Genomic DNA, 17,727 nt, shown 5'->3' with positions numbered 1-17,727 from the left:
ATTTATTGCATTAACTGCATCAGAATGTTCTCCAAAAAAAAAAAAAAAAAAAAAGACAAAATGTTAACCTTTAAACTGAAACAAATGGTTCATAAACCATGCTTCCAAGTTCTCTGGGTTAAAATGAAATACACTTTTTTTTTTGTTTCTTCACTTGCCCATTTTTGCCAAACCCCGAAAAATAAAAGAATCTTGGTACTTACAAACAAGGCCTGTGGTGCTGCCATGATTTTTGGACCAGGTACTACATTGGACACTGGACAAGTACCAAGTACCACAGCTTTTTTGACATGTCAATATTGCACTTCATCTGATTTATGGACATGTACCACAGCAGCACCATGATATTCTGGCATATCTAAAAACTAAAAAAAAAAACAGTAACCTGATACTATTACTGTACCGGTGTACTTTTTTGTAAAGGCAATAACTAAACACTTGCCAGATTCTTCAGAAGGTGCCACAACTGAAAAAACTTCTGAGAATATGTGAAATGATATAGACTGTCATAAATTACTGAAGGTTTTGGTGGTAATCATTTCATCTGGAGATGTATCAAAAACCCTGGGGGAAACTTGTTTAAGCCAACAGTGGAATAAACCAGCAGTCTGTCATTCTTGTAAAGCTATCTTGTGTATACACTTTGGATGATGTCTTCTTAATGTGCATCCTTAAACGCCATATGCTGGGATGATTTCCATCTCAACAAATAATCATATGAGATTACCAACATGACACATGAGGTTAGGTCAGAGGTAGTACATCTGGCAATAAAGCCCATGCTGCCACTGAGTCAGTTGTAGTGATATAAGGTGTCTTTACTATATTTTCCAGGGCACACATTTACACAACTAACTAGGGCTGCACAATTAATCGAAATTAAATTGCAAAGACAATAAATTGTGAATAGGCAGAAGCAGCAATTGTCTTGTGTATCTTTCAATGAAGCACGGTATTGTGATTAGCAGTAAATAGCCATCCAAAGGCCAAAGGACGCTCTCACACTGAAAATCCAAATATGCCCCTAAGAAGAAATCAAGGAAATGCCTGTCGCTGCAACTGAATAAACAGAAGATTTAACTGCTTTCATTGATTTAACGTGACTAATAAACACACGACTACTGCAACATATGGTTTATCGTTTTTTATGGTTTATCGAGTTCTTCTTATTATGATTGTAGTAAATTAAGCTCAAAAGGGAAATGTATATAAATAATTACAATTATGATAAATTACAATTATTTATATGAGCTGCCTCTAGTAACTAGCAAAATTCAATTGCCATCAACTAATATGTTCGTCCAGCGAACTCTTAGCACAATTTCATATCAGCTCTAAGAAAGGATATTTCCGCGGCCACAGAAAATACTTTTATACAGTATTAATGCATTAGAGCATGTAGCAAAATCAGAATCATAAATTTGTGTTGGCAATGTATACAACCATCCTATCATGATAAACATCCACCCAGTAATTTTCTTTTTTTTAATCTACTAAACTCTTTACCCCTTTCTCAAAGCAAGCCATTCTTAGCTTCTCGGTGTGACATCACACGGCTGAAGACCACTCCCACGGTCATCAGTCCACCACTGTTGGATGTAATAATGTAGCGCGCGCCGCCATGATCAATTAGTTCAATTAAGGCCGCTGAAGACGCAGTGTATTAGGTTTGTTTTTGATGGGAATGCACCCCCGATCTACCAAAATGCGTCTGTGATTGTGCGAATCATTCGTGTTCCAGCTTCACCAACAGAAGAAATTAGTATAAGGGTCTTTTATGAATCTTTGCAAATCGCCTTTCCTAATAACATGCTAGTTAGCAATTTTCACTTTAAATGCGACTAAAGTTTACCGTCCCTCAGAAAGTGGCTTGGAAGAGAGGGGCGGGGTAAGCTCATTTGCATTTAAAGTGACATGCAACAATACAGTTTGCTCTAAAAAGAGCCGTTTTTGACAAGGGTAAAAAAAAGTGTTGTTTTACACTACCACGAAGAAATTTTTACCGAATTATGTTATGGACTTTTCATTAAGACCCTAAAAAATCATATGAACTTGTGAAAAATAGGCATTCGATGACCCCTTTAAAATAATAATTTGACAGAATGGTTCTCTGATATTGGTTAATGGTCACATGACATGCAGGTAAATTAGAACTTTTTTTTTTATTATTGTTGTTATTTTAAAAGTGTTTATTTTTATTTTATATTCTTATTATTTAATTTTGTATTTTTATATCAATATAGTATGAGATTATTCCATTTAAAACAATATGATAAACCAGTTAGGTCAAAAGTAATCTACCCAGCTCTATATTGTAAATATATATGTGTGTGTGTGTGTGTGTGTGCGTGTGTGTGTGTGTGTGTGTGTGTGTGTGAGTGAGAGAGAGAGAGAGAGAGAGAGAGAGAGAGAGAGAGAGAAAACACTCAGACACGCAGAGTTTTCAGTAAAGTCATTTCAGGACTCACCCAGCCAACACAATGAAGAAGTCTAGCCGATTCCAGGTGTCTCCAAGGTAACACTTTTTCCCAAAGATGCCCAGCGCAACCATCTTGATTACCATCTCCACAGCAAAAAAAGCAAAGATGAAATCATCAAAGTCCTGAGGGAAGAGAAAAATATCCAAAGGGTTAGCAGAATTTTAAAATGCTACACTGGCCAAGTCAAGAATTTGCAAAAATGTTCTTCTCTTGATCAGGATATACAACTTAACTCACAGTAAATTATGGACAACTCATAAATAAAGAAATAAACGATCCAAAAACATATGAAGATGAATATTACATTTCCACTTTGATGTTACAGCATAGTGTGAGTGTGTGTGTGTGTCAATGTGCTGAGGGGCTATAAGCCTTGACTCATCCTTACGCAGGCATCTCAGTAAGTCTGAGTAAGCACAAACAACCAACTCACACAAGTCTTTACCCACAAATCCTCTGCTAGTCCTCTGCTTATGTTACCAGAAATGGAAAATAAATAAATAAACCTTATTAAATGTGCATATACAGGGACAATGATCTGCAATATGGAGTTTAAAAAAATATGAATACAACACACAATTCGGGACCATCCACACAGAAAGCATTTTTGCTTTGAAAAAAAGAAAATTAGATGTGGGCTGTGCAAGGAAGGAAAAAATGCAAGTTCTTGAGACATGCTTTTTAAAAGTTGAACTTCTATTAAACTTAGCGCTGCGTTTTAGAGCACTGAGATTACCAACACAACACATAAGGTTAGGTCAGAGGTAGTAAATCTGGCAATAAAGCCCATGCTGCCACTGAGTCATGACTGACAAGCTTCATGGAATGAAAATGGGAGCCCTTGCATTTCTTGGAAAGCACACGTCATGCCAAGTCAGTGCTGAGTGCGATGTATGTCTTTGTGAACGTGCACATGAATGTGCGTGTGTTTGTGCTATAGTTAACAAATCACAAATCACACACACACAAACACACACACACACAGGTTTTTTTTTTTGTGAAAAGTGGAGACATCCCATAGGCGTAATGGTTTTAATACTGTACAATCTGTATATTTTATGGCCCTACACTAACCCTTACCCTCACAGGAAACTTTGTGCATTTTTACGTTCTCAAAAAAACTCATTCTGCATGATTTATAAGCGTTTTGAAAAATTGAGAAATGGGTTATATCCTCATAAGTCACCCTCTCCTTGTAATACCTGTGTCATACCCATGTCATTATACAGAGTTGTGTCCTGATATGTCACAAAATTAAGAGCACACACACACACAGATTATATATATCATTTATTATTATTATTATTATTATTTTGTGTGTAATTTTTCACACATACATGGTCAATATGAACTTTCATTTGTAAGGAATAGAGCTGTTTGATGGCTCAACATGAGGATGAGTAAAAATTCATGCAAATATTACTAGTGAGACGTGAGCGCAGCAGTCAAATATGTCCATCTACAGTCGTGCTTATTTATAACAATGAAAAAGTAGCAGAGTGGAATGGAAAAACATGTTGTGTGTGAATGGCACCTCAGTCTGTGGCAGTAAATCAAGTTTGTGCTAATAACCATAAAGGCAATTCTGACAGAATGTGGAAAAAGAAATCCTTAGTTACTCTCTAAAACTCCTTTATAAAGATTTGTGAAATTGAATAAGACTATACTACTCAAATTGACATATACTACACAAAGTAATTATAAGAAACATGTTCAATAATGATGGCTGATTAGAATTACATGCAAGGAAGAAAAATCTGCTAGACTGGTGACCTGTTCAGACATCCTTTAATTTGAATTCAACAAAACATGGTACATTTCCAGACCTTATGAACTAAATTTCTTTATTAAACATGCATTATCCTTAGGCAGACGCTAAAGGGGCTGTTTGTCCGTTCCTGAGTAAAGATCACAGACTGGGTCCTTGAGACATCGGTGGCCATATGAACTCAGAGACCGTCGTCTCCTCAAGGCTGACTGTCACTGAAAGACACCTGGGCATTCTCAGCCAGCGAGGAAATTAGTCAAAGCTCTTAAGTGAGGAATTCCCTCCAGCCAAAGCACTTGCACTCTGAAAATGCAGGGAATGTTAATTAAGCCGCAGTGGAGAGTATTTACTGTCACGTTGGACATTATTCAGAGCCAAGCGCTAATGTATTACCTCATCCCTGATCGGCTTGTATTGCATATAGTGGACATTTGGGTTATAGGGCACTCCAGTTCTTGCCAATTCAAAGTTAATGGTAACACATAACACATCCATAAACAATGCTGTCAGGATGAGGACGAGGGGAGAATCTGTGAGCCTTCATTTTGCATTAATGGTTTGGGGATGAGTCTGTCTGTTCCGACAGAGATAAATCTGCTAAGACCATGCACTAATGTTCTCTAATTATCTGCCTTAAAGTGAACATATGGTGAACACAAAAAAAAAAAAAAAAACGAAATAATAATAATTTCGCTATTAAAAAAAAAAAAAAAAAATTACTTTGATAAGTTACTGCCCTGTACATTAATACTGCTCAACATATGGATGTTTTCTGCTTGACAAGTCACTATTTCTGTTTCAAATTATTTTATTTCAATCATTTGTATTATATTAATGAAAGTATGTTGTTTAAATAATGTTTTATATGTATCATTAAATGTTTAATTGAAAGGCTTTTAATTTAAAGTAATAGATAAACAATGTTTATGGATTTAAGAAATAAAGAAAGGAAGAAAACAAAAATGAATGAAAGAAAGCATTTATGGACACAATTATAATTTGCAACAGTGGATAAATAAAACAAACAAACAATGAAAAAGACCAATAAATGTAACATAAGTACTGTATAAGTGTGAAAGAACAACAACTGTCAAATTACTCTTTATTTATATACATATATGTTTTGTTCAAAGTCCATTTAGAGCTCTTGGCTCACACAGCTGTGTGTGTGTGTGTGTGTAGATCTCTACGGGGCTTCCTACGGTTCAACAGCTCCCTCCAAAGATAAACGATGCTGAGTAGGGGAACCCCTCAACAAAACACTCTCATACAGCCAGCAGAGCTCAGGGGTTAAATATTCTCTACGGCTCTTTCTCCCTTTCCTCTGTCTCTCTCTCTCTCTATCTCTTTCTCTCTCACACAAACCCCACACACTATATGAATATCTTCCTCTTTATACTTCCCTGTCTCTCATCTCCTTTGTTTCAGAGAGCCCTTTCCCATATTCCTCCTCCCTTCCTTTTTCTCACCACATCTCATCCACCCATTTCTATTTAATACATGTCATCTTTCTCTTTCATATTTCTGGGGAAGCGTTCAAAAATAGCTCGGAGAAAGAGTCGGTCTCATCCACGTGTGTGGAAGCGAGGGTGTTTGTGCGCGTGCGTTGATCTTTTGGCACTGAATAAATCTTCTCATGGCGTCCTCTTTGTTGTACAAATAGCTGAGTGGTGTATTGTCTGTGCTGTGAGTAGGTTATTCTAGTGCAACGGATGGCCTTTCCTCGGAGAAAACAATTCTTTAAATCAAGAACTTCTTCAGACCATCCGTCCACCCCCACAAATGCACACACAAAGAGAGGAGGAAGCTGCAACACACATTCACTGTGAATAAACATAAATATCTTCTCTGTTCTTCTTACTAATTCATCTAATTCATGTGTGTAGAGAGCGGTTGCTATGCCGATGACATCATGGAGTCTAGAAGGGAAGTGAACAGACGTGTACAATGCAGCAGGAAAACACCAATCATCACACTACCATAAATCAACACAATAATACATATTTAGTCTCTGATATTTGTCCTACATTGACATCTGTTGATGAAATACACTGCTTTCACTAAACATTTAAAGAAATAGTTTACCTTAAAATGAAAATTCTGTCATCATTTACTTCATCCTCACGTCATTCCAAGTCTGTATTATTTTTTCCATCTGTCAAACACCAGATAAGATGTTCATGCTACAATTTTGTATGCAATGAAATTAAATGGTGACTGCAGGCTTGAAAGGACAAATAAAGACAAAAACCACTATTAACATAATATAAAAGTGGTTATATGATTCGTCCACCTACTGTAATTAAAAAAAAAGTCTTCGGAAGCTCTGCTATAGCGTTGCATGTTGAACAGATCAAAAGAACTTCCCCTTGTAGCTCTCAAATTTTGTATGTGTGATTTCTATACAAGCATATAAAAATGTGCCCTACTGTAATGGGTTAGAAAACCAAGACACATGACAAGCGATAATGCTTGGCACATCTAACCTCAAATCTAATGACAAGTTTTGATGTACCATATATGAATACATAATGAGATATACATTAAAAGAGCATATTAGCTGTGTCTAATGACTTCAAATTGTTAAATTCCTCATAAGGCTAAAGGAAACCATGAACGACAACAACTATGTCGATAACTATAAGGATTTAATAATCATACCAGTTCTTTGAGAATATGCTCCTCACCACAGTTGAATCACATATCATTGGAATCACTTTCAGAACAAATTTTAAAGCTGATGAGCTACACAAACATTGACGGCCAATCAGAATCCATTCGATTTTAAAGAACTCAAGCATTTAAAGTGTAAGACAACATAACTGCAGCGTACAATTAAGATAAAAAGAATGTTATTGTGTGTCGGTGTGGGCGCTAACGTTATGATTGCTATAGTTTTCAAAAGTTTTCAAAAGTTGGCTTTTTCGTGTAAATGAACAGCCAAAATGCATAAAATGCATTAAAAAGTTTCTGGTTTTCAGTTGAAAACTAAAATTACCCCTTAGGTTATACAAAGATATCATAAGCTTCACAATACTTTGGAAACTGCTCATGGGTGGAACAGAGAAGTTTATGGTGATTTTATCCTAACCTAACTGTAGCTCAATAGCCCCAGCTCACCATTTAGTTGTAAGGGTATGAGGGTATGTGGTGACAGGCCTTCTATGATTTCTAGAGAATTTGTGCATGAGGCATATTTGTCTTACAGATACAAAGCTACAAATAAACTACAGACTAAAGTTTTCTTCTTTTTGCACTCACTGCATCTTGACTCTCATAAGCAATAAACCAAGTGTCATTATTTGAATTTTTTCCAAGGCAAATGGGATTCCCCGGCAAAACAGCTGACAAAAAGAACAACATATGCTCCCTTTACCTGAAGAGAATGCTAAGAAAACCAAGCCAGAACAGATAATACTATACTATACAGGAGTTATGTAGTTCAAACCATCCATAAGAACAAACCATCCATCATCCACACAAACACACTTACAGGGAGCAATATAAAGGGAGAGAAAAATAAAGATACAGCCAATCGGTACTGTTAAACTCAGTCAGTTCTCCTCTTAAACATTATACTACTAATTTTCTGCCCCTGAAACCACTTATCTACACCCTAAACTCGACTAAAGCTTAATAACTTAATAAAGCATAATAACCCACATGCACATCCTAATGCTGGAATTTGGTACTTAAAGATTAGTTCATCTACAATTTGGCATAATTTACTCACATTTCTCACACACACTTGCATTTATTTTTCTTTTGTGACCCTTGAAAAAAATGTTTTAAAAGACATGTAACGAAAGCCAATGGGGACCAAAACAGCAAATTCTGACTAGGCCTATTATTGCTGTACATTTTTCCAAATATATTATTTTGTGTTTTACAGAAGAAAGTCATGTATTGAGAATGATATGTAGTGACAGAAAATAAAACATAAAAAAAAAATGAGGAATGCCTGCAGAGGGAAAAAAGAAGAGAGGGAAGCACTGAAGAAATAAATGATAATGTGTTGTGTGGGCAGAAGAGAAGGGGCACAGAGAGAAAGAGAGAGACGGCAGGCATGCACCACGGCTTTATTGTATTTCCCTGAATTCCATTATTCCACCAAAGGCGTTCTTCTAAAGCTCATGCCGAGGGCTAACCTGAGTCACGTCAGCTATGGAGGCCAGGCGTGTCTCCCAGACAGTGATGGGAGCTGATTGTATGTCTTTGTAAATTTCCTGATTGACCAGGTTTGCAATCTTATTTCTGGCAAAGCACACTAATTTCCATATGGCAAGAGGGAGAGTGATTTTTGATAGAGCAGTTGGAGAAGATAATCTCTGTAAATTATCGCATCTTAGAGATGAAACGTCCCAGGCCAGTTATTTCAGATGAGAGGCAGGGAGGGGAATGCTCCAAAACTGGGGTTTAGCTGCACTGCGGGTTTCAATTACTAAGTTTACCGAATAAAAATCAAACTAAGAAATTGATCTGCTCCCATTAAATCCCAATGAAATCTTGGCATTACTATCGGAAATAAAGCAATCTCACCCAGGCATGAAGGAGAGTAAAAGATGATGGTTCCAGGAAACACAGCAAGAAAGTGTCTCTAAATCACAATGTATATGTACCATGGTTTTTCCTATACACATTCCTTTCATATAAATAAATTTGTTTGCTGCATTCCTTACAATCTCCATACTACTCAAAACGAAACTACTGTACGTTACTAAAGTATATACAGTAAATGTAGTTTTATTATTATCATATTAATTTATATAGTAGTTGTAGTATATATGTATAAGAATGTTATATATTACTGTCAAAAGTTTTATTTATTTTTTAATGTTTCTAAGACTTATGTTCACAAAGGCTGCATTTATTTGATAAAAAAATACAGTAAAAATCACAGAAATACTGTAAAATATGATCACAATTAAAAATAACTGTTTTCTGTTCTAATATACTTTAAAATGTAATTTATTCCTGTGGTGGAAAACATTTATTTTCATTGTGTGTGTGTGTGTGTCTGTGTGTTTGTTTTATACATATATTCTACTAAATTATAAGCACTATTCAATTATTCATCTAGGTATTTGGTCAAGAGTATGTCAATACCGATTTCAAAATCAAGTCTGGAGGCAAGTCACTGCACAACTGTTGTATGATTTATGTGATAGTTTGCCTTTAAATAAAATATTATAATCACACCTCACTCACACTCTTTACAGTGAACCTGACCTATCACAATGTAAAGATCACAGATTAGTATCATCCATCACAGCAACCATTAATAACTCGGAAATAAGAGGTGATTCACCTCATGTCACAATCAGTCACATTGTATTCTAAAGTTCCTGATTATAATGGTTGTGTGGATGAGTGGCTTTGAAGTCGTGTTTTAGGCACTTCATTTAATATGGTTTAATCCGCTCTAGGGCCAGGCCATTTCAGGCTCATTTGTTTTTATATAGTCCTCCTAACGCTTATGACACCCCCATAGCATTAGAGGCATCACATGAGAGGAACAGAGGTTGAAAGTGTTATATAACTTCAGAAGAGCCACAAAAAAAAAAAGTTTTGGGAATTAAAATGGTCTTGACTTCATGACAGTATATGGAGCAGAGAATACATCTGACAAAACAAACATTTAAAAAAAGATCTATCCATCCATCCATCTATCTATAGGCAAAGTTCAAGTTTCAGGTCCCTTTACATTACAACAGTGTGTGACACATGATCCTTCTGAAATCATCCTAATCTGATGATTTGGTACTGAAGAAACCTTTCAATATTCTAAACATTATTAGTAGTAATATAAGTGTACAGTGTAAAGAATGTTTGAGAAACAACACACACACACATATACATATACATATATATATATACATATATATATATATATATATATATATATATATATATATTTTTTTTTTTTTTTTTTTTTTTTTTTTTTTTACACAGTATATATCCTCTGCCAATGCCCCCAATTGTTATTTTTATATAAAATAATATGTCCTCTATGGAGGACAAAAGTGAATTGTTGCTGGGTTCCAGAATGATTAAATACATCCATGACAGAAAAGAGAGGAAAGCTCTCTGAAATCCTTAGGGCAAAACACTCGTCTGTTAAACAAAGCAAAAGGAATTTAGCAGATTGAAATCAAAGTCCCTGAGCAATGTTCCCAAGTCAATGATAAACCAGAGCAGTGTCTTTCCTGCGATAATCTGCTTTGAATTACAGGCGAGGATCTCTTTGTTGCCTATCACCACATGTGGTTTTGGGCATTCCAGTGTCTTTTGGAAGTCATTCAACACAACATGCTTCGGGATATCTAGAGAAACCCAGTGCTCGACGAGAGATGATGATAAATGCCTCAAAGTAACCCCATTTTTGAGTTGTAAAAGTTGTTGGATTTAATTTGAAAACTAAATTCATTTGAAGTCTGTGTCCAGTTAGATTTCAATTTGTTTACCATCTGTTCTTTTATCTAAAGTACATCAGGTTACAAAAGGTGGTGTATTCTAAGAATGAGACTTACCTCCAGTATCTTGCATCGCTCAGTGTCACAGTGGCTGTCCTCACAAGGTTGAAACATCCCCAGAGTAACGCAGTTCAGCAGGATTACCAACATGCTGGCCCTCTCGAACCATGTGGGAAGCAGAAGTTAAGGAATAGTACATAGAAAATACATGCAGTCACAGACAAATAGAAAAGGTTTTCTTCAGAATATAAATGAATGACATTATTGCAACCTATGCAAATGAAGAAAAGTACTTTGAAACCATTTTCACTCAGAAATTTCACAAATACTTATAAAAGGAACACACTGAGATAAAAATAACATTTTGAACCAGAAGACTTCTTCACTATTGTATCTAAAATCTTTTTTTACAACTTTTTTACAGTTTATTTACTACATCCAAGCTATCAGCAGACATTTGTTATCCCGCCCTTGCTAAAGTTAGTAATAAAGAGTTCAAAAAAGCAAAAGTAATGCAAATTTATGTAACTGTGTCGTGTAAATAATGCCCTTCTATCCCACTGTTATAATCTGTTTTGGAAAACAAAGCAAGAAGAAATTGTAATAAATTATCACATTATTGTTAGCGATCACATAATTTAGTTATTACAGCTTTAACAGATAACATTTCAAAGGCCAAAATCACTTTCTCTGTCATGAAAACGAGGTCAGGTCCACCTAAACATTTTACAGGGCCAACGGTGCTTTATGTTCATCGTTATTATTCTTGATTTACTTGTGGGGAATAAATGACCCAGAGTTCCTTCATCTTTTTAGCTCACCTCTAGTAATTGATCATGGGTTGGGAAAATTTGTTGCTGGTGCCTCAGATGCCACGTTCCCATTCAGGGGTCGAGCTCGCACATTTACATCTAAATTAAACACAAGAATGCTAATGCCTATACAGGGTGCCGTCTGAGCAAAGTGGCTACAGACAGAAACCAGCTCATTTTTCACAATTACTGCCAGCGGAGGGCCCAAGGGGACACACTTAAAGTCACCAAAACTAAATAAGAAGATTCACCATCAAACAGGAAAGTATCCTGACTGGAGAAACTCTGATTACGGTCAACAATAAAACTATATATTGTCCGATGACATCATAGCTTAAGGAAATTACGCAACACTTTAGACGCTGAGTGAAAAATGTTCCGTGGATTTGCAGTTGGATTCACGCTTTTTATGTGATCATACTTTTCACAACGCCATCATGAATTAACCAGCATTTAGTGCTGCATGTGCAGAGATATATGAGAAGCCATGAACCTCAATAATGTACATTCTGTGTTCACTGATTTCTGGTGTAAAGCCTGAACGAATTATAGTATTTTATAGTTCTTGACCATAATGATCATCTCTAGTTGCATAAAGGGGCTCGGGCTATAATGTATTCTGCATAAATAATGGAAACGGACAGAATGTGTCTTCTTCCTTCCAAAAGACAGAAGACAAATAACAAGCTGCTAACTTCTCTAAGGATGCATTAATCTATATACACTGAACCAGGGGCACAGAGTCAGTGGAACTGACATTCATGAACTATGTAAGGAAAATCACCCAAAAACTGTGTGCATATTATATATATATATATATATATATATATATATATATATATATATATATATATATATATATATATATATATATATATATATATATATATATATATATATATAAAGAATGATACACAAGATAGGTTTTAATAGTAAATTGCAATTACACTTCTTTTCAAAGGTTTGGGGGTAATAAGCTTTTAATTTATTTTTACTGATTTATTTTATTTTATGAAAGAATATACTTGTATTTACAGATGCATTAAATGAATCAAAAGTGACAGTAAAGACATTTTATATAATGCAATTTTTTTATATATATAAATATATTTAAAATAAATACTTCAAATAAACTTTCTTCAAAGAATCCTGGAATATATATATATATATATATATATATATATATATATATATATATATATATATATATATATATATATATATATATATATATATATAATCTAATATATATAGATTATCATGGTTTCTACTAATATATTAAGCAGCACAACCATTTTCAACAATTGATAATAAAAAGAAATGTTTCTTGAGCAGCAATATCATAATTGTTTCTGAAGGACCATGTGACACTAAAGACAAAGCTGAAAAAAAAATCAGCTTTGCCATTCCCCAAATAAATGATGCTTCAAAATATTACTCTTTTTACTCTATTTTTGATCAAGTAAATGAAGCCTTGATAAACGTAAGATAATTCTTTCAAACATATTACAGATCCCAAACTTTTGAACAATAGTGTACTGAAGGTACCACTAAAATGCTCAACTTAACCCATTAAATACACAGTTTTGTTTCGTTTTGTTTTTAATTCTAGAGACTTCTGAAAATCTAATTATTGATATTATTATTCATACTGTGCAGTATTGCACTTCTGCTATCCAGTATTTTGCATAATGTTTAAATTTACATAATGTCTGACCACTGGCAATGAATCTAATACACAAATACACCCTGCTAGTTTCAAGTGTTTTATTTCACCCCACAATCTTTCTTCTGATATAATAAAATAATCTAAAATATATTACTGCATGTTCATTTATTTACTTGGTAAACAGTGGTCATGCTGTCAGGGTTTATTCTGCAATAATAACTGGCTGGCTGCTTCTACCTCTATATAGAAACTCCCATAGAAACCTATGCAAGGACTGAGATAATAAAGTTGCCAGGTGCATTTCAGAGAAAACAACCTACCCTCCACATGACACATTATCCAGCAAGTTGACAGAAGCGCTTGCTAAAGTTGTCTAGTTATATGCCAGTTTTATTGCAACCAAAACAATATTTGCAAATTGAAAATTAGTTGTAGAGCCTTCGGCAACTTATAAATGACCGCAGGATTAAAAGGTTTAATGAATGCAGCAAGTCACAGACGTTGAAAATGTTTCCCTTGCCAGCAAGCAGTAACAAAAGACGAAAAAGAGAGAGTCCTGTGGATAGTAATAACCAGACAAACCCCTATAAACAATAAATGAGAACACTGGAACATGTGCTTATAAATTATTTCATAAAGTGTGGCTTTAATTTGAAAAAACAAAGCATTGGACTCACACAACAGGCAGAATCTGAAGTGAGCTCACCATGAGCAGACACGCGTCTTCTCTCACAAGGACCCCCTTCACCATTGCTGGAGGAGTGTAGGTGGGTTTCACTCGCAGGCAACAGTGAGATCAAAACCTCATCAACTCTTTATGTCGTGTTTAGGTGGAGCCCAATTCCCACATGAGGCTCCCTTCATGCTCTGAAAAGCCTCACTTTCACTCTTCTGACAGGCTGGAAAAAAAGTAACAAGGCATAAAAGTATGGTGTGCGTGTATATGTTTGTGTGAGCGATTCTGCAGCTTTTCCAGGCTGATTTTGCAGACTAATGCTAGCAAACACACCTGAAAGAGTGACAGAGGTGGGCTGAATAAGCAACACACTCCAGTGCTTGGGTATAAACTTATCTTATGCTAATTAATGAATAAATGAGGTGCCGTCCCGAATGCAGGATGCAGAACTATTGGAACATTCTGTTGCAGGGACATGCAATGGTAATAAACCCAACTAAATAGTAAAGCCTTTAAAGCATTTCCTATAGAAATCCACTGAGTATCCATTTTAGTTCTGGTCTGATCAGACTAACAGTATATTTAATGCACACAGTATTTTCACATGTAAGTTCCAGACCATCTGTTCATTAATTTTCAAACCTTCTAACAGTTCACATTTCTATCATTCTAGTCTAAATATGTGCATGCAGCCACTTGTTTAGTAACCCTTTCTCCAGGGTCTCAGGAGCCCATATGGATGACAGCCATGCCTGGCTAAAAGCCGTATTTAATCCATCCTATGTTTAATTCAAGGCTCTTGGCATTAGCTATGTTTCATGCCAGGCTCTTTCATTCTCCAGTGTCACATGTCCTAACATAGCTCCTCTGCTGGGACCCTTTATGTCTGCTGGTTCCACTGTGCTAAAACGTTCATTCTGCTCCAATTCAAGAACTATTCCATGCTATTATATCATTGTATTCTTATTAGCAAAGGGCCTTTGTAGAACAAAATAAAAAAAGTAAAAAAACGAAAGTGGTGTCTAAAAGGATTTATAAATACATGTATGAAACAAACAAATAAACAGACAGCTAAATAAGAAAATAAGTTGGACAATTAAGTCTCACAGTAATCATATGGAAAAGGGGTCTAAGACTTAAATGCTAATAATAAAATAAATGTGAAATAAAAAAAATGCTCTTAAGAGCAAGCAAATATTTAATTACAAACATTTGCATAAATAAATGTAATCTTAGAAACTCGCCACAATTGCTATGAAATTGAAATGCTAAGAATTATACAATAAAAAAGTTATTAAATAAATACATGTATTAAATAAAAAAATCTTAAATGTATAATAATATACATCACATATGTGCAAGATGTTTCTGTTCAAAGCATGCATAAAAGACATATGCATAAAGCAATGCTATTAATTTTGAACCAAAAAAATAAAACAATCCTGATAGACAGAATCAACCATCTAACTAGGATCTCCAGATCTATATTGGCAGAGATGAATATGACACAGTACAGGCTTGAATTTCATTCAATATTTCAGAGTCATGAAGCTCATATCTGGCAATGTAAAAGACTAAAGCTGTGACAAAAAGGCAGAAATGTGATTTTAAGGACTTGGGAAAGAGTCTATGGGGAATGTATGCCACACAAGCTCCTTTCTCAAGTACACTTAAAGTTTAACTGCAAAGTTAGCTACAGTCCTCTAGAGCGAACAGTGGAGAGTTTGAGGTAAAACTCACAATTAACCTATCTTAAAGGGACAGTTCACCCAGAACACATACTCAAGTTGTTTAAAAAAAAAATTAGAGTTTGAAAGGCACTGGCTAACAATCATTATTTGAACTCAAAATAAGACATTTTGAAGAATGCTGGTAACCAAACAGTTGACAGTAGCCATTGACTTCCATAGGATTTGTTTCCATAATATGTAAGTCAATGGCTACCATCGACTGTATGGGTCCCAACAATCTTCAAAGTATCTTCTCTTTTGCTCAACAGAAGAAAGAAGCTCATAGGGGTTTGGAACAACTTGAGGGTAAGTGAATGATGATAGTTTTCATTTGGTGGTGTACTGTCCCTTTAACTGCGAGAGTCTTTTCTAGCGCACCGTTGTTTTCCTAACTGTTAACAATTAGTGCTACATGACCTCCCAGATAAAAACACAACAGAAATCATTTTTAAAAGGAATAATAAAAAAAAAAACATTGAATTTCTACATCAGCATAGCATTACGAAACAAAACAATAGAAGAGAGATGTATCAAAGGTTAGTGAGCAGATGGAGGAAATTTTTTTCTGGTGCCTCTTACAGCTCTGCATAAATACATGATGACCTCTGCAGCTGGCAGAGGTATCTCAAATTTTACATACAATATGTAAAGCAAACAATTTAATTTTGCTTTGCTCTGAGACACTAGATTCCACATACTTAAAGGTACAGGTTGTAGGACCTGCCAGGAGAGGGCGCACTACCAAAACAATAACAATTGCGTGGTTTGATGACACTAAGGAGGAGCGTGGAAAGATGGGATTTGTTGTCTTCTACCCAACCGCTGAAGTCCATCAATCAGACGGAAAGATAAATAATGGATTTAACGCGAGTTCAATGATTTGCGCGAGTAGATTACATACAAAGTCAATGCAAAGATGCAATCAGACGATGGGTCAGATGCGTCCTCGCACGGGTCTAGAGACACGATGTCCCGCATTTGGCGTGTATGCCCCATAATACTAATCTTGTTGATCGTTATAATAGAATACGTTTTCTGTAAAGATACGAATCAAAACAACTCACCTGTCGAGTAAAGCACAAGCGAGATCGGCATCTCTTTCTAGTTGAAGTTTGTCGCGAAGCTACTTCTGCACGACACTGTTGTCATGTGGTGTCTACGTCAGTAAAGGTGGTAACAAAGGGTAATTTACGTCATTGACAGGCGACTGCACTGCCCCATGTCACTGTTTAGAATAGGAATTTTCTCATGATTTACAAGTTGTTGAAAACATTAGAGATATTGTTAGTAATCAGCTGGACAAAATACATAACACTAGCCTAGTGGATTTTGGATATTTTACTGCAAATATCTTACAAATTGTACCTTTTAGTGTTTAATCTAGTGAAAAATAGAGACATAAACGTGTACATGTTTTTTTTTTTTTTACAGATGCTTCAGGGGTCATGTCCCAAAAGCATTTGCCAGGTTCAGCTATCCATCTAAAAGGAAAGGAGAGTTTGAGAAAAAAATAAATAAATGAAAAACCCTCAGAAGAAATTTAAAGGCCAGATGGCTTTAAAAGTATTTTGATTTCCTCAGCTTCTTCTCTTTTGAGTCAACTTTTTGGAATCGGCAGTTCTGTTACAAGATCAGAAGTCTCAGTGGATCAGTGTGGAAGGAATCTTGTGATGGAACACTAACAAAACTGAGGGACATCTTACTGAAGAAGTGCTAAATGAGCCCCTTTCTGCTCCACACCAGGGAGCTGCTTTAATTATACAAGTTTTTGAGGAAATGTTGCTTGTCTGTTAAGTGTAAAAATTCAAATCTCTCTAAAAATAAAGAGCAAACTTCTGAGATGAGGAAAAGCTAGGTTCAAAATTAGAAACTCGCTGTGGGACACAAACACAACACGCTGTTCGAACCAAAACACATGGATAAACATTCATCGCAGAAGAGGTGAAACGGTCAAGATCTGAAAATGGTTACTGGATTTGTTAACCTGCTGTGCTGATATTCAAGTGTTAGCTTGCAGAACAAGCTTGAGGCACAAAAAAAGAATTAGGGCTAGACAATTTGGATGCTTTTTAGATTTTTAAATATAATTAATAGATATTCAGATATGTATGTATGATTT

General features: G+C 35.4%; 1 protein-coding gene across 6 annotated transcripts in view; it reads right to left on the bottom strand.

Annotated features, from left to right (window-relative positions):
* LOC113070166 (voltage-dependent T-type calcium channel subunit alpha-1G) overlaps positions 1-17,727 on the bottom strand; it is a 175,081-nt gene that overhangs the window by 94,396 nt on the left and 62,958 nt on the right. For all 6 annotated transcript variants that reach the window (XM_026243382.1, XM_026243381.1, XM_026243383.1 and 3 more), the window contains 2 exons: positions 10,779-10,890; positions 2,469-2,602 (listed from right to left, as the gene is read on the bottom strand). In XM_026243382.1, coding sequence (XP_026099167.1) covers positions 2,469-2,602; positions 10,779-10,890 — 246 coding nt within the window. The remainder of the gene's footprint in view (positions 1-2,468; positions 2,603-10,778; positions 10,891-17,727) is intronic.

Source organism: Carassius auratus, unplaced genomic scaffold, assembly GCF_003368295.1.
Source record: "Carassius auratus strain Wakin unplaced genomic scaffold, ASM336829v1 scaf_tig00003219, whole genome shotgun sequence".
NCBI classification, from domain to species: Eukaryota; Metazoa; Chordata; class Actinopteri; order Cypriniformes; family Cyprinidae; genus Carassius; species Carassius auratus.
This window is presented reverse-complemented; position numbering and strand designations above follow the sequence as displayed.